This window comes from Oryzias latipes, chromosome 11 (assembly GCF_053564925.1).
Source record: "Oryzias latipes strain Hd-rR chromosome 11, Olatipes_Hd-rR_3.1".
Classification (NCBI taxonomy): Eukaryota; Metazoa; Chordata; class Actinopteri; order Beloniformes; family Adrianichthyidae; genus Oryzias; species Oryzias latipes.
The window spans coordinates 583,177-604,342 of record NC_136247.1 but is presented as its reverse complement, the minus strand read 5'-3'; the positions used below and the strand labels follow the sequence as shown (position 1 = coordinate 604,342).

Sequence of the window (21,166 nt, the reverse complement as noted above, 5' to 3'; positions counted from 1 at the left end):
AGTGATAGTTAGTGAGTGTGTGCTAGTGAGTGTGTGCTAGTGAGTGTGTGTTAGTGAGTGTGTGCTAGTGAGTGAGTATTAGGCTACGTTCACACTGCAGGGCTTAATGCTCAATTCGGATTTTTTGAAAAAATCCGAATTATTTGCTAGACCGTTCACATTTCCAAGTAAATCCGAACTTTTGTGATCTCCAGTGTGACCGTGACACGACCCAAACGAGACCCGCATGCGCAGAAGCCAGAAAAATACTCAACGGTGAACGATGTCACTTGATGTTTGCGGAGCCAACGTTAACAATGGATGTCAACAACAGTGTTGTCAAAAGCGGAGCTCTTTTTGTAATATCAAATTTATTTTCACGAAGGAGCAGCACATTTACAATCTTGTCATTTTAAGAAGGCATTGGAGTCGGGATTGTCTGTACCCACTGTTGTGGAAGAGGAATGTGTATGTGTTGGGGCCTCGGCCCCGCGTGTGTGTGTGTGTGCAAGCGCGTGCCGCGATAGAGAATAGGGGGGGGGGGGCAGTGTGGGTGCGCATTCATGTTGTGTGTTACGGAGGACGGTAATAAAAGAAGGTTTCCCCCAAAATAAATGCTATGGACTCTTTATTAACCCGTTCTGGAGAATCTAAGGATCAGAACAGGGAGGAGGAGGAGGAGGAGGATCGCCTCGGGTCCCCCGCGCTTCTGAGCACAGTCGGAAAGGGGAGAAAGAAAAAAGTTATCGCGGGAAAGGTTCAACACCACGCTCTGCCATTTAGCTGGAATTTTTTTCAAAAACCGCCCAGTTGCGATAAGAGCCCTGGAGTTTGGCCTGAAAAGAGCGATCAGCCCAAATATTAATCCAATCGGGGATCTCGCTTCCCTTCCACTGACTGATCTCAGCAGCATCGTCCACCATGGTTGATGTTTACGTTCTCGTTCCCGCCTACTTCAACGCAAAATGATGACGTTTGTTGCGTGTCGATGACGTAAAGTTCGGAATCAAGTCGCCTGGCCGGTCAGACAGCGGTCGCAATTGAAAAGGATCTGTGTCATTCAGACTGTCATGAAAAGATCGGAATTGGGCCGCTTAGGGGCAAAAAATTTGGGATTGGGTCGTTTCAGCCTGCAGTGTGAACGTAGCCTTAGTGAGTGTGTGTTAGTGAGTGTGTTGCTAGTGAGTGTGTGCTAGTGAGTGTGTGCTAGTGAGTGTGTGCTAGTGAGTGTGTGCTAGTGAGTGTGTGTTAGTGAGTGTGTGTCAGTGAGTGTGTGTTAGTGAGTGTGGTGCTAGTGAGTGTGTGCTAGTGAGTGTGTGCTAGTGAGTGTGTGCTAGTGAGTGTGTGTTAGTGAGTGTCAGTGAGTGTGTGTTAGTGAGTGTGTTGCTAGTGAGTGTGTGCTAGTGAGTGTGTGCTAGTGAGTGTGTGCTAGTGAGTGTGTGCTAGTGAGTGTGTGTTAGTGAGTGTGTGCTAGTGAGTGTGTGCTAGTGAGTGAGTGTTAGTGAGTGTGTGCTAGTGAGTGTGTGCTAGTGAGTGTGTGCTAGTGAGTGTGTGCTAGTGAGTATGTGCTAGTGAGTGTGTGCTAGTGAGTGTGTGTTAGTGAGTGTGTGTTAGTGAGTGTGTGTTAGTGAGTGTGTGCTAGTGAGTGTGTGCTAGTGAGTGTGTGTTAGTGAGTGTGTGCTAGTGAGTGTGTGCTAGTGAGTGTGTGTTAGTGAGTGAGTGTTAGTGAGTGAGTGTTAGTGAGTGAGTGTGGGGTTGTGCTGTCAGCACGGACTCTTTTTAGAGGCTAACCCTATTCAGAACTGGATCAATATGCTACTTCAGGGTTGTTTTTGGGGAAGACTTGATGTTGATTTTACATAAGCCCTTAAAAAAGCCTGCCACACTCTAAGGGGCACAGATCACAGATCGAGGTTTTTTAATGAACCTCAGTACCTCCATAGGTGTGGCCCCTATGGCAGGTGACACACGGTCCTCTGCTCAGAAACTTGAGGGCAAAAGCATTGGGCCCTTGTGGTGTGTTTTCCATGTGAACATCCAAACCAAAGGGGGGCGTGTTACACGCTCTATAGTTAAAACAATCTTGCTGTGCTGAACTCTGTGTTGTCTTGTCAAAGATGGGGCTTCCTCTCCTGGAAGCTGTTGAGGACTGCTGCTGTTTTTGTGACAACAGAGAAAAGAAACTGACTCATGGTTGTCTGTCTGTCTGTCGTTTAGAACGGAGCCAAGTTCAACGGCAAAGGCTTCCACAACCCATCGCTGGTCAACAGTGTGGCAGTGGCAAACCGCGGACACACGCAGTATCCCCGTAACTCCTGGCGGCGCAGAAAGAGAGACAGTCTGCCAGTGAGCCTGAGCAGATAGACTCCACCCCGCTCTTCAGAAGGACAGGAGACGAGCTGCTTTCACCTGAAGGAAGGGGCTGCTGTGACCTCCCTCCTCTCATGACTGCACGGCGGGTTTTTAATGACATCACCTCCAGTATTGTCTTCCTCGTCAGTGTTTGCTTGAGGGTGGCCCCCCCCAACTGGGCTTCGGCTGTTGGTGGTGCCGTGCCACTTTTATGTTTTTATACCACAAAATTAAGAACAAACTTTTTCTCTTGTGCAATATGTTTCCTTTTTTTTCTTTTTTAAATTAAACTCGAGAATTTATTTAAATTTGTTTGTGTATAAATAAACACATTTTATACAGTTGTTTTATTTTTGTAACGTTTTACATTTTGTTAAAGGGACCTCAAGTTCATCACTGAGTGTTTCTTTTTGTTTGTCATTAGGGTGCTGTGGAGCCCAGTCTTAACCCCCCTCCCCTACCTGTATGAATGTGGGCCGACTGGTGAGGTGAGATGATTCCAAGAAAAGGGAACGCTTTTTCTTTGAAATGTCAATGTTTTGTCTCTGGTTTTCTCCTTCAGCCCAGTTGGCCCATAGCATTGGTGGGAGACAGGGTTGCACCACAGCATCCTTTGGATCAGTGAGGGAGAAAAAGAGGAAAAAGTCCAGTTTGGACGGAGAAGTGATGAGGAAAATTCCTGAATATTTCAGGATAAAACATTGCTTCCATTTGTGGTCCAGCCTTTGATCGCTTCTATTCACGCTCTGGGAAAGTAAAGGCCAACAATGAGACATAAATCTGGGCCACACTTTTCTTCTTCTGTTCTGTCAGGTACTTCCTGTAAATGTTTGCTTTGTTTGTGTAGACTTGTGTGTGGGACAAGGCCTATGAGCGCACTCGTACATAAACCTGTCCACGCCGGGACCCCCAGAACACACGCCGGCATTATTACTATGCAAGTGGATTTCTCTGTGCGGATAGTTCCCATGTGGGGACTTGGTTTGCTTTGGCAAATTGCTTGTTGGACTCGACTATCAAGACTCGAGCCAAACCTCTAACCCTGATTCCCTTTGTAATTGTTTATTACCCTCCACCCCCAACTAAGGTTAAAGGTCTAGTTTTTTACAGGGGGTGGGATGTGTGCTGTGAGGGCATTGGTGTTCCTGTGTAATGTGTGACTGTGGTGAAACTGTTAGAATCTACTCTTGGTTTTTATTGGCAGCAGTGGGGACATGCAGTGCGCAACTTGCACTCTGCTGGGGCTCAAACGGGCGAAAGAATCCACCACCAAGTCCAGGTTCTACGCAGACTTTGTCTGCGCTTATCAATCATTTACCTGTGTTTTTTTAGAGTGGCTTCTTTACCCGTTTGTTTTTATGTCGGACATGTCTGAACGCCAAAACCACAGTTTGCTAACGGACGATTTACCTCCCCGCCCACCTCCTTAGAGAAGTCTTTAATAATAAATGAATTGACTCCAAAACATCAATTCAAATAATTACTGAAATGTGTCTGGTGACCAGAGCATTAAAACGTCAAAATGCAAACGGTTTGGATCCTAAACCCAGCTGGTAAAGCCCACAGCATTTGTTACCATGAGAAGTTTCAAATCAGAAGGCCGGCGGTTTGTGGGGTCAAAGCAAGTCTATGGATGACAGCGTCTGTGCATCTCAGCAGGCCTCTGAAGACCCCCATGCTCTTCCCATCGTGGGAGATTCAAAGTTGTAGAAGTCTTGCCATGCTCTTCCAGTTGTGGGAAAAGGAAGGAGAAGCATGAGGCTTCATGGACTGCTGAGATCAGGCTTTTGCTATGAGATGTGCAGAACAATGACAGATTAGGAAGTGGCGAGCAGCAGTCTTTCATGGTCTTCTTCTGACTTATTCATGTGAGCAGTGACCCTCAAAATAGCCAGAAGGAACCACTGCCTGGCTTTTGTTTTTTGGGCATTTTTATGTAAACATATTTTTTTGTATCTTCCTTTTTTAATAAATGTTTTAAACTGCTGTTTTATGCGTGAATGTTCTTACGATCACTGCAGTTCCTGCCTGAACTGGTCTGAGTTTCTCTTGTTTCTTGAATGGTGTTGAGTAAACGAAGTGAAGCGAAGCAGCTTTGACCAAACTCATGACGAGTCCCACCAGCTTTCCTGAAACAGAAGGTCTCTGTTTGAACATCCCTTACTGAAAAAAGGACAACCTTAGAAGCTACAAAGATGAAGTCTGCTTTACATCCATTCAGCATGCTTCAGTACAAACAGTTCTGTTTTCCTTTTTCTCTGATTTTTCTATGTAGTAAGTAAGTACTGGTTCATTTATGCTCACCTGGAAATGTCTAAATGTTCAGCTTGAACTGAACTGGAGAATATCATCCAGATACATGTTTTTTATGTTGTTGTTTTTTCAGGAAACATGTTTGATGCAACATACTAACACTCCAGGTCCTCGGGATGCAGAAGGTCAAAGGTCGGGTTAAAAGTAAGCCTCCTGGGTGGGCCTGGCCCCCTTGCTGGGGGGGGGGGGGGGGGGGGGAGACAACTGTTTGACCACCGGGGGACAGTCTATCAGCTGTCCCCAACTTACCCCCTTCCTCATATAACCTCATAATAGGGTGAGGGGGTGGGGGGCTTAGCCTGCGATGAGCCTTGGGGGGGGGGGGGGGGGGGGTTACTAGGCAGTGGCCCCCCTCCTATGGTTGCCGTATGGAGTGGGCCCCCCCTCTATCGGTTTTATTTGCACCTTAGAAATGTAGGGCCCTTTGTAGGGGGGGTGCTTGGACGTCACTGCCAGCAAGCAGCGGATGTCCTCCTAGCACCCTACCCGCCAATTTTAACCGCATCTTAGACATTTAGGGCCCCTTGGTGGGGAGGGTGAGGGGATGTCACTGTGAGTAATCAGGAGATGTCCCCTTAGTGCCCTACCTGCCAATTTTAACTGCACCCCCCTTAGTACACACACCCCTCCCCCCTCAATATATACATCCCAACATAAACACACACACATGCACACACACACCCTCTCAAACACACATACTGGCACACACATTTTGCAAGGAAGGTGGGACCTGGGTCCATCTGTCCCCTGCCTCTTCCCTGGTGGGGGGTACGGGCCCCTTTGCAACTGCGGCCGTGTCCCCGGGGTGCCGGCTTCCTGCTCTCTCCGCGCGGTGGGGGGGTTCACATTACATCTGAGCCGGGGGTGTCTGGTCCCTGGGGGGTGGGTTCTGGTCCTCGCTCCTGAGTGCTGGGCCCCGCCAAATTTCCAACTGTGGCCGAGCCTGGTCGGGCCATATTTACAACACCCCTTGTGCGCCCTCTTTTTTTCCCCGGGGTTCCCCCCTCCTGGGCGGGGGCGGCGGGCCCCCTGCCTCGCTCCTCCCTGGACCAACCGTGGGCCGGGCGGATGGCTGCCTGGAGTGCGGAGCGGGTCTCCCTTGGGGGGTCCTGGCTCGTACCTGGGGTTGGGGCGGGGGGATGCCCGGAACTCCTGGGTGGTGGTGGGGTGCTCGTTTGGGGCTGTGGGCGTCCTTCTCCGGTGGGGCCCTGCGTTGGGTTCTCCCGGCGCAGCGGGGGGGCTGCTCTCCTGGTTGGGCTGGGGCGGCGCTCTCTTTCCCTCCGTGCCTCCCTGGCCTCTGGCTCTGGGGGCCTTGCGGCGGCCCTGCTGGCCCTGGCCTGGGTGGCGGGCTTGGTCGCCCGGGGGGCGGTTGTTCCCTGCCGGTTCCCGTGTGGCGTTGGGGGGATTCCGGCTGCCGCTGCTGCTGCGGTGGGGGTCTTGGGGTGGGGATGGCTAGGCACTCTCCCTCCTTCTTTTCACGTTCCACCATCCATTTTAGAAGAACATAAACACTCACCTGAGCACTGGTGTTAGCTCACCTTTGCACTAACAGTTTGCATGACTGAATGACTGAAATATTTCACACTAGTTGGGTTTAAGGCATAAGTATGCGTGTGTGAACACTATCTGTTTTGTGTACATGTCAACAGGTGGACATTTTTGCAGCTAGCAGGTGTGTTTATAACATTTGAGTGTGTGTGTGGACGGGCCCCGCCCTTTTTGTACTGCATTTGAACCTTACCATAATGATTAACAACCAGTAAACTTGTTGCTGTATGCTGCTTCATGGTCTTATCCCCCTTCCCCTCCTATTATCACCCCCCTACCCCCCTCTCTCTAACGTCCCTCTCTCTTCTTCCCCTCTTTCCTTTTCCGTCCGGTCCAACACCAAAGATTTTGAGACATGATTGAAATTAATAAAGTTTGGCCTCAATTACAAAAGGGTTTTATTCAGACATACCTTTGGTTTGTCTGAAGATTAATAACCCCTCTTGTTAAAATAAAATATGTCCAACACAAGAGGCCCTCAGCTCTCATCTGTCTGCCCAGCTGTTGGACAGGACAAGTTAAAAAAAAAAAAAAAGTAAGCCTCCTGTTAGTTGGCTGTGACAAAGAGGGAACCCAGTTTCTTTTTGTCAAAAGGAAAACTCATTTCGCCTCTGACAGTAAATCAAATTGTTTTTTTTTTTAGTTGTTGGCTGTCTACATTTAACCCTTGTGCTATCCAAGGCACTTTAACATTGGGAGTTGGGTCATCTAGACCCACTAGACAGTGCTCTGAACCTTTTTTCTTCAATGATTTGTGATCTTCACTGGTGTCCATGGATTAGATGAAATCTTTCCACCTTTATCCTTTACCTTTGTCATGGTAGGGAGAACATGTCAAGGGTCATCTTGACCCCATAGGATAGCACAAGGGTTAAAAAACAAAAAAGAAAGAATCAGCTTTAAAGCTGTGATCCTTTGTCTGATAGGCCACTTAGATTTCAATAGGTGGTGTTATTAGTTCCTCTGCATTTTTGGTTTTCATCGTATTTCTATGTAACTAGCCTTTACTTGAGTTTTTGTAAAGACAAACCTGTCGACGTGAGTCAGATCTTCAAAGTTGGCTCTGAACTCTGGTTCTGAAAACAGTGATGGGGGGGGGGGGGGGGGGGGTATTTGTGTGATTCTTTTTGGGAACACTGGGTGGTGCACATGTACCTCTGAAAACCTTTCCAAAAAACATCTCTAGACTCACCGAGCTCCCTGCTGTCCTCAGCAAGCTTACACCGGTCATCTAAATTTAGAAGTGTCAATTCCACATCATCAAGTTTCACGTTCAGGTCGCAGTCATTTCTGGAGTCTTGTAGAAATAATTGTGCTTTCACTGAAGCTACATTGTTAACACACACCTAAGACTTCTCATGCTGCTGTGATCAGTTTTTCTCACAAAATTATCCTGAAGGCCGTGTCTGTATTGACTTACATTAATATTTTTCTTATTTTTCCAGTTTAGTAAAATTGTTCTTTTTTTGCAATACAAAGAGTTATGAAAATTATATAAACTAATCCTCCTTCTACATCGATGGCACTCATGTCACCAAGCACACAAAAGGACGGTGAGGCCGTGATTGAAACCTTAAGCCAGACTGATAGATCGGCACATACCTGCTGCCAGAGAGCCTGGACAGGCGTGCAGAACCACAGTGCATGCATGTAACGGTAGATTACAGTCACAGTGCTCACAAATGTCTGAGTTACTGAGACCCATCTTGAACATCCTCTGTCCAGTGTAGTAAATGCACTGCCAGTTTGTATGCCTGCAGAAAACTGCTTTCCCCTCCTGAGGAGCTGTACGGTTTGCCAGAATTTCTCAATGGCCTCACCAAGTTTTGGCCTCCACAACAGCCCAGGTCACAGCTCGCTTTACCTGCCAATACCTGTTAGCTTCCTCTGGAGTCCCACAAGCCATCCCGGCTTGCTGGAATTCTTTTTCTTCAGCTTGACGTGTGGGTACCGGATGTTCTCGGGGTCCTTCGACCATTGATGACGTCACACTATTTGATTGGCTGTAAGTTGCCACGACCAATGAGTTAACGTCGTTAAGTTTTTTTTTAAACTTTATTGACAATTGCGGTATCATACATTAAATAACGAACAATAACAATGTAATCAATATTACCTCGAAGATCAGTCACCATTGCAAAATATAACATATTAACATAGAAAATAAAGAATAGAGGGGAAAAAAGAAACAATGAACATAACACACAAATAAATAAAAACACAAGTAAAATAAAAATAAGATAAAGGAACATAGAACCAATCTGAACAGTCTAATACTAGTTAGGGGTACTCGTGAAGTTAGTATTTCTGAACAAAACTAAGCAATTTCAAGCCATTCTTATTTTTCATGTAATGAAGTGATTGGAAGTAAAAACAGAGCTCTTTATGAAATGTTATAAAAAGTGGTTTGGTCTTCAAAATTTTATTTTTGTGTTTATAAAACTTTCTGTGCAATATCAGGATATTAAGAACTGTATTTTCTGGTCTATATGATACCACACCGAATACAACATTTTTTGCGTGTAAATGAAATGGCATTACAATTTTAGAAGAATAGAATTTTGGAAGCAGAACTCATCCCAAAATGTCTTTATAATTCCACAGTTAAAGAATTTGCACTGCAGTTGTAACTTCACCTCACCAAGATGGCGGTGCTCTCCTCCCATGAGGAACCACGTGATGTCTCCTCTAGTGATATAACTCATTGGAAAGACCACCGCAGGACCCCGAGAACATCCGGCGGCCCGAGTCAATCCGGTACCCACAACGGCATCCCTTACTTCCGGTGTTCACCACCGAGTTTGGAGTTACCGCCACAACAGGCGACCACATCTCCGAACAGCAGCAGAGACAATAGAGGTGGAAAACATGGTCCACTCTCACTCAATGTCAAGAACCTCCCTTTGTACCTGTTTGAAATTCTCCTGAACTTGACAGATTCAGCACAGCAGCAAACCAGCGCACATGGCGCTCTGCAAGTATCCTAAAGCAGTACATGAATGATCTGGGTCTCTGCGACGCGTGGCGCTCATGTCATCCAAGCACCAAAGGCCTGTTCACACCGGGACGAATTTCGCCGGCGATTTTCGCCGACGTTTAACGCCTCGTGACTAAACAAAGGGCACCAACGAGAGTGTGCACACCGACGCGAAAAAACGCCACGCGTTAAAGCGTCAAAAAAAAAAAACGCCTCGGGTTCGTTTTTTTTTTTCGACGCGTCACGTCGAAATCTACTCGACCAATGAGAATGGCGCTTTTGCTCACTTGTCTGGAGCTTCTGAAGTTACAGTAAAACACAACTTGGGGGCGCTCAAACACAAAACTGCCTTGCTGAGCACACATACCAGCGAAGAAGATAGACGCCAAGTAGCGTCTACACAGCCGCGAAGCAATAATGACGGACATTCTAAAATATCCCCGAACCAAGCACCAGTTGGAGCTACTGGTGCTTGAAATATTCATGTTTTCTTTGTTTGATTCTGACAAGCGCGTAAATACTTGCTCTCTTCTTCTGAGTGAAAAGCGACTTCAAGAAGCGTAAAGTTGCGCAGCGCCACCTTGTGTACAGGAGTATTTCTGTTTTACATTAAGCGCCATCTAATGTCAGGGAATGAAATTGCATGTTCGCTCGGCTCATCGTCAGCGAAAATCGCCTGGGTGTGAACACAAAAAACGCTGGCGAACGCCTGGCGAATATTCGTCCCGGTTTGTACGGGCCTTAAAGGGTTCACCTTGTTTTCTCCAGTTCACCACTCACACTCTCGTTTAGACTATTTATTAGTCAGTAACTCTTTGTTAAAACATATCCAAAGTTCCAACATTCATCCAATTATTATCAGTGATCATGCACCAGTTTCTATAAAAAATCTTAAGGAGATTTCCACACCCTCAGGTACATCCTGGAGGTTTAATACGTCTCTGTTAAAACACCACAGATTTATTATCTGTGCTATCTTAGATGACCCCACTCTTCCATTGACGTGTTCTCCCTACCATGACAAAGGTGGATAAAGGTGGAAAGATTTCATGTAATCCATGGACACCAGTGAAGATCACAAATCATTGAAGAAAAAAGGTTCAGTGCACTGTCTAATGGGTCTAGATGACCCAACTCCCAATGTTTAAGTGCCCAGGATAGCACAAGGGTTAAAAAAGAGTGGGCAACCTTCTTAGAATTCAACAATACTCCAAATATCTCACCATGTCTTATTTGGGAAACAGCAAAAGCAGTCATGAGAGGGAAAATCATTTCTTACTCAACTCATAAAAAAGACAAAGCAAATTTATTAGAATTATAAAATAAAATCAAAACCCTGGAGACTGTTTATGCTGCTTCTGCACAGGAACACATTATGGATGATCTGAAAAAATTAAAGCTGCAGTCAAATGACATCATCAATAAACAAATACAATTTCAAATACAAAGACTACGACTTGAAAGATTTGAAAATTTAAATAAATTTGGCAAAATTCTAGCAAATCAGCTTAAAATTAATAGAGAAAAATCAACAATCACTTCCATCATTGACGAAAAAGGAGATGTCACTCATGATCCCGTCAAAATCAATACAGCGTTTAAAGACTTTTATAAAAACGTATACACATCACAGATTAACCCATCAGAGCACCCCTTAGTACACACCCTTTACTCCTCAAAATATACATTCCAACATACACACACACATGCACACACACGCCCTCACAAATGCACACACGCATTTCTCAATGAAGGTGGGACTTAGGACCATCTGTCCCCTACCCCATCCCTGGTAAGGGGTATTGGGCCCTTGGCAATGGCTGCCGTGTTCCCTGGGTGCTGGCTTCCTGGGGCCGGCGGCCCTCTCTCCCCGCAGGGAGAGGGATCCCTGAGATTTCAAGAGCCAGGGATCACATCCAACCTGAACTGGGGGGTGTCCAAGTCCCTGTGGTGTGGGTTCTGGTCCTTGCCAAATTTCCAACTGTGGGCGAGCCTGGTTGGGCCAAGTTTACAACACCTCTTGTGGACCCCCACTTCTCCTAGGTGCCTTTCTCTTGGGCGGGGGCGGCTGGCCCCTGCCTTGCTCCTTCCTGGACCAGCAGTGGGCCGGGTGGGTGGCTGCCTGGAGTGCGGGCCGGGTCTCCCTTGGGGGTCCTGGCTCGTACCTGGGGTTGGGGGACGCCCAGAAGTCCTGGGTGGTGATGAGGTGCTCTTCTGGGGCTGTGGGCACTCTTCTGTGGCAGGGCCCTGCGTTGGGCCCTCCCTGCGCGCCGGGGGGCTGCTCTCCTGGTTGAGCTGGAGCTGCACTCTCTGTCCCCCCATACCTCCCTGCTCTCTGGCTCTGGGGGCCCTATGGCGGTCCTGCCGGCCCGTGCATGGGTGGCGGATGTGATCACCCGAGGGACGGTTGTTCTCTACCTAATACCATGCAGGCGTTGGGGGTCCTGGCTGCCGCAGCTGCTGCTGCGGGGGTCTTGTTGTGGGGATGACTGGACACCCTTCCTCCTTCTTTATACATTCCATCATCCATTTTTGAGGAACATGAACGCTCACTTGAGCACAGGTGTTAAGCTCACCTTTGCACTGATATTTCGCGTGACTAAATGAAATATTTCACACTAGTTGGTTTGACGCATAAGTATGCATGTGTGAACGATATTTGTATTGTATACATGCTGACATGTGGACATTTTTGGAAGTGTGTGTGTAGGCAGGCCCCGTCCCTTCTAGATCTGTATTAAATCTGAACCTGACTGTAGTGATTAACATTCAGCAATAATAATAATAATCAATGCTGCTTCATGCCCCCCCCCCCCCCCCCCCCCCCCCCTATAATCACATTCCTATCGCCCCTCTCTCTAACATCCCTCTCGTTTCTGGTCCAACACAAAAGATTTTCAAATATCATTAAAATAAATACAATTTGGCCTCGATTACAAAAGGGGTTTATTCAGACATACCTCTGGATTCATATCCCCTGTTGTTAAAGTAAAATATGTCCAACACAAGAGACCTTCAGCTCTCATCTGTTTGCCCAGCTGTTGTACAGGACAAGTTAAAAAAGAAAAACAAAATAAAATTCTCCTGGATTTGGGAATTAAAGACTTCCGTAACACTTGTGCTATCCTAGGCACTTTAACATTGGGAGTTGGGTCATCTAGACCCCACAAGACAGCACGCTGAACCTTTTTTTCTTCAATGATTTGTGATCTTCACTGGTGTCCATAAATAACATGAAACCTCTTCACCTTTATCCATTTTTGTCACATTAGGGAGAACACGTCAATGTAAGGGTGGGGTCATACGATAGCACAAGGGCTAATGGAGGGCTCAGTCAGAAGTTCGCAGTACGTTTAGGTCTGCCACGTCTTTCCGGCCTCCTTCCCCGCCAGCAAATCAAACTTACCCAAACCAGTTGTCGACTCCGGGGCCGAGCAAATTTTAATTAACCAGCAACTAGTTCATAGTATGTCTATTCCCACAGAACCCCCGGAGAACCTCATCGAAGCTTCCGGGTTGGGCGGTCAACACCTATCCCGCATCACGCATCGCACCAAACCCATCTTGCTCATTTCATCTGGCAACCACCGTGAGTCAATCCGTGTCCTCATCACAAAGTCCTCTCATACTCCCATTGTACTCAGGGTTATGCAACTTGAGCCAGGAGAACCCGAGTTTGATTGGGCCAAAGGGACAATAATTAAATGGAACCTGTATTGTCTTGCTAATTGTCCTCTGTCAGCTCTGGAGAGAGAAAAAAGACAAGTCCCTCCGACCCTGCATTGACTATCGCAAACTAAATCAAATCACTGTTAAAGATAAATACTCTTTGCCATTAATCACCTCCGTATTTAATTCCGTTCAAAAGGCCCGCATTTTTACCAAATAAGACCTCCGTAATGCCTACCATTTGGTCAGAGTGAAGGAAGGAGATGAATGGAAAACTGCCTTTAACACCCCGCTTGGGCATTATGAGTACTTAGTCATGCCCTTTGGCCTCACCAACGCTCCGGCAGTTTTCCAAAGGCTCGTCAACGACGTCCTCATTTTGGACCCCTCACTCATAGAGGACTTCTACCAGCCCACCCAGATCGCCACCCTTGACCACCTGGAGGCGGTCGTTGAGGGGGGGTACTGTCATGGTGCCTCTGTCAGACTCCTTCCCCTCTCCTCTCCGCTTGATTCCTGATTCAGCCCAGCTGCAACCACTCACTTCATCTTCACCGCCTGCCTACTTAAGGAGCTCCTGACCAGTATTCATCGCCAGTCCAATGCCCCTGATGGTGCATACTTGGCCTTCACGTCTAGTTCATGTTTTGCTATTTTGTTCCAAGCCTGTGCCTAACGTACCTTTGACTTACCTGTCTTCAGGAAACCACAAGCCACGAGTGGTTGCCTGAATCAGCCGTTGTCTGGAAATGTCATCTGGTCTGTTTCATCCAACCTCACCACGAGCCTCTGCCGAACCACCAACTTCTCGGGTCTCCTCCTACGCTGTTGACTCCGGACCCTACGGACGGATCCACCAGTGACGCCACAGGAATCTGCCTCTCGCTCTCCGGACCTCCAGGAACTGTGCTCTCCCCTTCTGACCTGATTATTAAATCCGCTTAATCGCCACGCCATCTCTGCCCTGTGTCTCATTCCGGGTTTCAGCATCTGGGTCTCTGAAGTTCTGTAGTCATGACACAAGGTAGCCACAGTTAAAATGAAAATCTTGCCAAAAGGTAATTATCTCTTCTCAATGATCCCCACACAACTGCCAATAAAATGGTTCAAAACATTAGACTCAACCATATCAAGCTTTTTATGGAAACCTAAACCTGCTAGAATTTTAAAATCTGCAAAAAGCTGTGGAGGCTTAGAATTACCTAATTTTCACGAGTACTTTCTTGCAAATAGATAACAATACATCTTAAAATGTAATCCGGAAACCAACTCATTTTATAACTGGCTTTATGTGGAAAGATCAACTTGTCAGATCTATCATTTAGGAGCCAAACAGTTAAAAAATAGGACTGCTTCCAAAGTATTACTAATAACACCACTTTAACAGCCTGGTGGGAATTTCTTAAAGTGTCAAACTCCTCACTTTTACTGTGCAAAATGACACTCATCTGGAACAACCCAGACATCCTCATAAACAAAAAAATGATACACTTCCCAGCTTGGCAAGCTGGGGCGTTACACTACTAGAGCACTTAATTATTGAAAGAAGATTCATAACACCCCGGGACCTACAAGTAAAACATGGAATAAATAACTTCTTGGAATATCAGCAACCTCAATCTACAATTACTAAAAAGTTTAGATACAAAGACAAACAACCTAAAATTACCAGAACTAGTTACTTCTTTGATTAAATTTTCAGTGAATAAATTGCTCTCTTACAGGCTCTTATGCAACCTAGATGATAACATTTCAATTCCAATAACAAAATGGGATGCAGACTTGAGCATCAGATCAAAGCTTCTGGCCAGAACTTTGTCTAAACGCCTTTAAACTGACAAAAAGTCCAAACCTGGAGCTAATCCATTTCAAAACTCTTCACAGGATTTACTACACTGGACAGAGGATGTTCAAGATGGGTCCCAGTGACTCAGACATTTGTCAGCACTGTGACAGTAATCTACCCGACAGTTACATGCATGCACTGTGGTTCTGCACGCCTGTCCAGGCTCTCTGGCAGCAGGTATGTGCCGATCTATCAGTCTGGCTTAAGGTTTCAATCACGGCTTCACCGTCACTTTGTGTGCTTGGTGACATGAGTGTCATCAAGACAGAGGGAGGATTAGTATCTATCATTTAACCGCACCTTAGACATGTAGGACCCTTGGTAGGGGGGTTCTTGGACATCACTGTAAGTAATCAGGAGATGTTCTCTCAGTGCCCTACCCGCCAATTTTAACTGCAACCCTTAGTACTCACACCCTTTAACCCTTAAAAATATACACTCCAACATAAACACACACTCAGAAACACACACAAACATTTCAGGAAGGAAGGTGGGATGTCGGACTATCCGTCCCCAACCCCATCCCTGGCTGGGGGTAACAGGCTCTCGGCAATGCATGTCCATTGTGTGCTGGCTTCCTGGGCCCGGCGGCCCTCTCTCCAGGGAGGGGGATCCTTGAATTCTTTGGCAAGACCAGGAGCCGGCGATCACATCACATCTGAGCATGGGGGTGTCAGTGTCCCTGTGGTGTGAGTTTTGGTCCTTGCCTTCGAGCTCTCAAATTTTCCAATTGTGGGTGAGCCTGGTCGGGCCTTTTTTTTTACAACACTCCTTGTGGATCCTCACTTCTCTTGGACGTCCTCCTCCTGGGCAGGGGTGGCTGGCCCCTGCCTTGTTCTCTCCTGGACCAACCATGGAATGGATGGGAGGCTGCCTGGAGTGTGGGACGGGTCTCTCTAGGGGGGCCCTGGCTCGTGCCTGGATTTGGGGTGAGGGGGATGTTTAGAACTCCTGGGTGGTGGTTGGGTGCTCGTCTGAGGCTGGGGGTGCTCTTCTGAGTCGGGGCCCCGCATTGGGCCCTCCGGGGGGGGGGGGGGGTGCTCTTCTTGTTGGGTTGGAGCTTGCACTCTCTGTTCCCCTATGCCTCCCTGCTCTCTGGCATTGGGGGGTCCTGTGGCGGTCCTGCTGGCCCTTCCCTGGGTGGCTCCTGACTGCCGCTGCTGCTACGACAGGGTCTTGGTGTGGAGATGACCGGGCCCTCTTTCTTTTCACATTCCATCATCCACCTTAGAAGAACATAAACACTCACTCGAGCACAGTGAAATGTTTCACGTGTTGGTCTGAAGGCATAAGTATGCGTGTGTGAACACTAGTTGTTTTGTGTACATGTTGACAAGTTTGTGTGTAGATGTTTTTGGGGCCAACACGTATGTTGTGAACATTTTGGTGTGTGTGTGGACAGCCCCCGCCCCTTTTAGATTTTTATTATATCAGAACCTGACTGTGGTGATTGTAACCATCAAGCAACTTGTTGCTTTATCCTGCTTCATGGTTTCACCCCCCCCCTCCTTCTATAATAACCCTCCAATTCCCCCTCTCTCTAACATCCCTCTCTCTTCTTCACTCCTTTCCTTTTCCGTCCGTTCCAACACAAAAATGTTTCAAATATGGTTAGATGAATAAAGAGAATGAATGAGTGAATGAATGCCCGTGTTTGACAAAAAGAAATACAAGTCTGTTCCGTCCTTGGGCAGTTCTTTCAGATCCAGGTGATTGGGCACCTGTGGAATTAAGGTAGTCACTCTCCTACCATGATTGAACGCAGTGTTCAATTTCTTCTTTGAGGCAATCAGAGTTCCAGGGCTCTTTTAAGATTGCTTCTGACTGTTCAGACTCCAGTTGGGTGGCTCGCCATCACCATACTTCCGTCATTTGCTGCGGTGTGTGGGAACTGGGCACTCGTGACGGTGGTGAATTCACACAATGAAAATAACCTGACCTGTCATAAGTGCAATACAAAATAAAATGTATATAAATAAATATAAACATAAAATTCAGTCACAGCACTTATATGTAGGTCACGCTAATGCTTCACATTGTGAAATGCGGCTAGTTCACACGAGGGTTAGCTTGCTAACAGCACCTCGTGGCTCATTAACAGTTCGAAGTCACTCAAGATAAAAAGGAAACTCAAAATAATGTCATTTTGACTACAATCATCTTACAAATAAAAATAAATAAAAAACGGTATCAAATTAAGTCACAATTTTATAATGAAGAAAATGAAAAGAAAATAATCGTTTATATGATAATCATTTGACTCACCAAGTCCTTTGTAAATGTGAAACAAAACAAAACGTGTTATCTGGGAGGCAATATCTTGAAGATAATTGTCTTTCTTTCAAGAAAAAACATAAAAGAACAGGGATAACTCGCTCACGTTCTCTCAACAGTCTGAGGTCCAGCTCACAGATCTCACATCTGACGTATCCCTCCGCGCATGTTGTTCTGTCCTTCCCAACCTACAGCGCCCTCTACAGGATAAAAAAACCTTCTCCCACAAGTTCTAGTAACCTGGGTTACACTTTCCCGCCGAAACGGTTTGCACGTCTCTGTGCATAAGAAAATTTGGCTAAATAACCTGAGGTTCAGGTGGGTGATAAGCACTAGATTGCACAATTGAATCAGATATAACTGATCCCAGAGTCTGAAAGAGAGCTTGGACAACTGTAACCAAAGGATTCCCCAGTTCGGGATATGTCAACTTTTGTGCTTTCTGTCTTTGTCGTGAAGATCTTCTCACTGAAAACTGTTCTTCCATTTCATTTGTGTTGCTATCATCAACAGTTTGACCAAGAGTCTCATCATTCTGTAAAGAATTAGACTCACTGACAGTCTCAACATTTGTCTTTTCGAAGTCTGTTGGTTCATTGTCTGCTTCTAGCAACAATACACTTTCCTCAGTGTTTTGGGCTTGTTTGTCCTGTGTCACATCAGAACACAGGCAAATCCCCCTAAAACACAGTGTTGACCTGCAGGAATAATTTGTGGGTCACTTCCAGATAACTTCACTATTCCTATGCAACTGTTTTCTTTCTGTTTCCATCTCTGACGCATAACCTTTAAGACAACTCTATAACCAAAGGGTAGTGCACGCAAGTCTGCTTCTGATACAGAGCAACATTCATACACTTGGTCTAAGGCAGGGGTCGGCAACCTTTTTTACTCAAAGAGCCATTTGGGACCGCCCCTAATAAAAAAGAAAGCACTCGGAGCCACAACCCGTTTTGACATCATTATATATATTATGCATGTATATATTATTCTAAGGTGCTTATTACGTCGATCACGATCGATCTTCAATGACATGAGTGTAGACTTGATTGACATGTAGATTGGCCAATCGGACATCGTCTGAAGCATACGTCGCTGCAAATGCACTCTGTGTTCTTTAAAGGATGATACCGCGTGTGGGCAGAGCTACTGGTTCTGGTCTGATCGCTGCATGGAGCGATGTGTATATCAATGCATGGTAGACACGGAGAATGTGGAGAGATCAGGTTTATTGTTTTGAAGAGTTCTACTTGGTAATCATGTTTCCATGTTTGAGTTCATAAAATCATGCCAGAGAAAGTCTCTGCTTCAACTCCTGCAGGGAAAGCTGCGTCTGAATCTGACGCCCGTGTTTGCATCTCTGACAGAGTTTGAAGCCAAAGCCCCTCCTCCGCCTCTCCACCTGCTTTTCCTCTCTACCCGTTCACCTGTTCATATCCTCTGCAGCTGAGATTTGTTTCCCCCGCGCTCCTCAGTGTGTCCTACACAGAGAGCGCAAAATACGGTAGTCGGGGCGCTCCTGCGCCGCACAAGGATGAAAGAGCCGGACGCAGGTTATAGCGGGGATAGAGCGGGTTAAGCAAATGAATGGAAGAAAGCGGCCTGCTGAAGAAATATTCAATATTGTACACATTTTATTTTTAGCCTGAACTATCTTTTACTTAGGAAAATCTTTTATTTTATCAGTCCAGTACGGAAAAAAAACATCAACAAAAGCTGTGCTGGGCGGTTTTTGGCTGGGTCTGGTGGTTTTCAGATGACTTTTGGGCTGAAAAACTGTGACTCTATCTGGCAACACTGGTGCGAACTCTCAGTCTGTAATCAGCGAGTTGGTCTCTGCCCCACAGCACGTCAAGTTCCCGGCAGAAGATCGGAGTGTTAATTGAAGCCGCCCCGCGTGCCTCTCCCTGCTATCAGCTCTGCAGGTCTCGCCCGATAAATACGAGCTCATTACGAAGCTATTTTTTACGTGGCAGAGCCAGCAGCGCCTTTGAAATGCCATGAAAAATGAAAAACTAAAATAAAATTTAATTATTATAAAATACTCATTATTTTCCAAAGTCACAGGGAGCCACAACAGATGGATGAAAGAGCCACATGTGGCTCCGAAACCATGGGTTGCCGACCCCTGGTCTAAGGTGTTGGTGCCTATCAAAAGTTCAGATGCTGTGTCGCCACACGTGTCTGGAACAACTAAACCAAGACTGTTTACTTTTACTTCTGAACCAAAGCAATCGTTTGGGAAAGTGATGTCGATGCTTATGAATCCTAGATAAGGCACTGTTTGTCCGTTTGCAGCTTCAACTTTCAAAAGCTCATCAAGAGGCTGAATGTCTAAATGTAAAAGATTTTTCTCATAGAATGGCTGCGAAACCGTTGTGACTTGTGATCCTGTGTCAAGCAAGCAGTTGACTTTTTCGTTTTCAACTAGTAACTCTGCTGTGTACTTCGCTCCAACCAGACCCTTAAGGGTTTTTGGTGGGGTCGATCTAGAATGAACAAAGAGTTTTTTGTCTTTGTTATTTTTCTTTTTGAAAGTGGGACTAGAAACAGCACTTGTAGCTCTTGTGTGTCCCTTAACAAGAGCCGACTCTAGTTTAAAGTCAGAGTGCAGTCCTGTCCATGTTGACTCTCCCACACAGACTGTTTTTCTCTTAGCTGCTTTTTCTTGGCAGCGACTAAGGCTGGATTGGGATTATTTGAGCAGGTGTATGCTATGTGACCATCTTCGCCACATTGGAAACATTACCATGGTTTTGGTCTGACACTGGAAGCTTGGCTTGTGACAGAATTTTTCTCTGATGGTTTGGACTTAATTGGGGTTTTCACACTAGCTTTAGCAGCTTTAGCTTTCTTCTCCGTTTGGAAAGTCAAATTTATAATCTGGTTCTTAAGATCAGTGACTTGTATCCTTAATTCTGCTACACTGCTTTCCTGAGGTGACAGTTCCCGTTGATGCCGTGGTGTTTCTAATTTGGTAAATCGACTCTGAAGATCAGAAACCTGCTTTTTCATTTCACTTATATCAACTTCAACAGATGTGTCTTGTGCGACAGAACTTGCACTAACAAAATTTGAGCTAATCTTTTGTCTGGACGTGCCAAGATGTTTCCTCATTCTATTTTCCTTTGCAACATGTCTATCCTCTTCGGTTCGCAACTGCAACAACAACTCAGAAAAGGAAGGAGGATTATTTCTCTTTCTTTCAAGTTGAAGATCTGCTATCAACGCATCATTCCAACAACCTCTACAAAACTGACGTAGAAGATGCCTGTCCGCTTCACTTGGTAAAGTACCACCCTGTTTTTGCACTTTTGTGATCACTGTTTGTAGTCGCTGCAAATTATGCGACGGTTTCTCTCCATGGTTCTGAAGTGTGTTAAGGAATTTAGCAAAAACCTCATCACCATCCTCTACCACTCCAAAAGCTGACTCTAACAACTCAAGGTAAGCTAAAGGTGAAGCCTGGGGTCCTAGATGTTTTACAATGTCAGCTGCCGGTGACAACAAAATATCAAGAATCCTTCTGGAACGTTGCAAATCTGAGAAAGAACTGTCCTGCAATATGAGCTCCACACTAGTTCTCCATGACTCAAAATTGGTTTCATGACTAGGACAGGGAACTCTCCCAGAAAAACTTCTAATCTTGAAGGAAACACTTAGTTGGGAAGCTGAAGTCTCATTCCTGACTATGTGCTCAACAATCATGCGCTGCACTTCTGGAGGATTGACAAAGCCTGCAGCTTTTTCTTGGACGCCTTCTCTTGTGTTAAAATAGAAAGAATTTGGTTCTTTTCCACTAGTGGACACAGGTTCTGGTGTAACTACACCAGCAGGGGCAACCTGAGGGAAAACCTGAGGGTCTGCCTGCAACTGTGGATCAGAGTCACTCTGTGTCTGTGCGTTACATGGTTTTTCTGGCTGTCCAGCACCTGCTGTAGCTGAAGTTTCACAAATGGAAAGCTGATCTTTCAGAATTTCTTTAAATGACTTGCCAGTTATTTTAGAAAGTCTTTGGAGTTCACTCATGAATCCATCAGTAGCACTACGAGCTGCAACTGGTAAGTATTCAGCAGAAAGTGCTCTTATCTCATAGGTGACATGACTAGGAGATTCAAAGGTGTGTGGAAGCACAGGACTAAAGGCTCGTTCACACCGGGACGAATTTCGCTGGCGATTTTCACCGACGTTTAACGCCTCGTGACTAA

General features: G+C 46.0%; 1 protein-coding gene across 5 annotated transcripts in view; it reads left to right on the top strand.

Moving 5' to 3' along the window:
* tent4a (terminal nucleotidyltransferase 4A) overlaps window positions 1–4,318 on the top strand; it is a 41,018-nt gene extending 36,700 nt beyond the window's left edge. For 3 of the 5 annotated variants that reach the window (XM_023960303.2, XM_023960302.2, XM_078954520.1), the window contains exon 13: window positions 2,197–4,318. In XM_023960303.2, the coding sequence (XP_023816071.1) occupies window positions 2,197–2,343 (147 nt within the window). In that variant the 3' untranslated portion in view covers window positions 2,344–4,318. The remainder of the gene's footprint in view (window positions 1–2,196) is intronic. The other 2 variants (XR_013658723.1, XR_002874203.2) reach the window with 1 other exon arrangement.
* The last annotated feature ends 16,848 nt before the right edge of the window (window positions 4,319–21,166 follow it).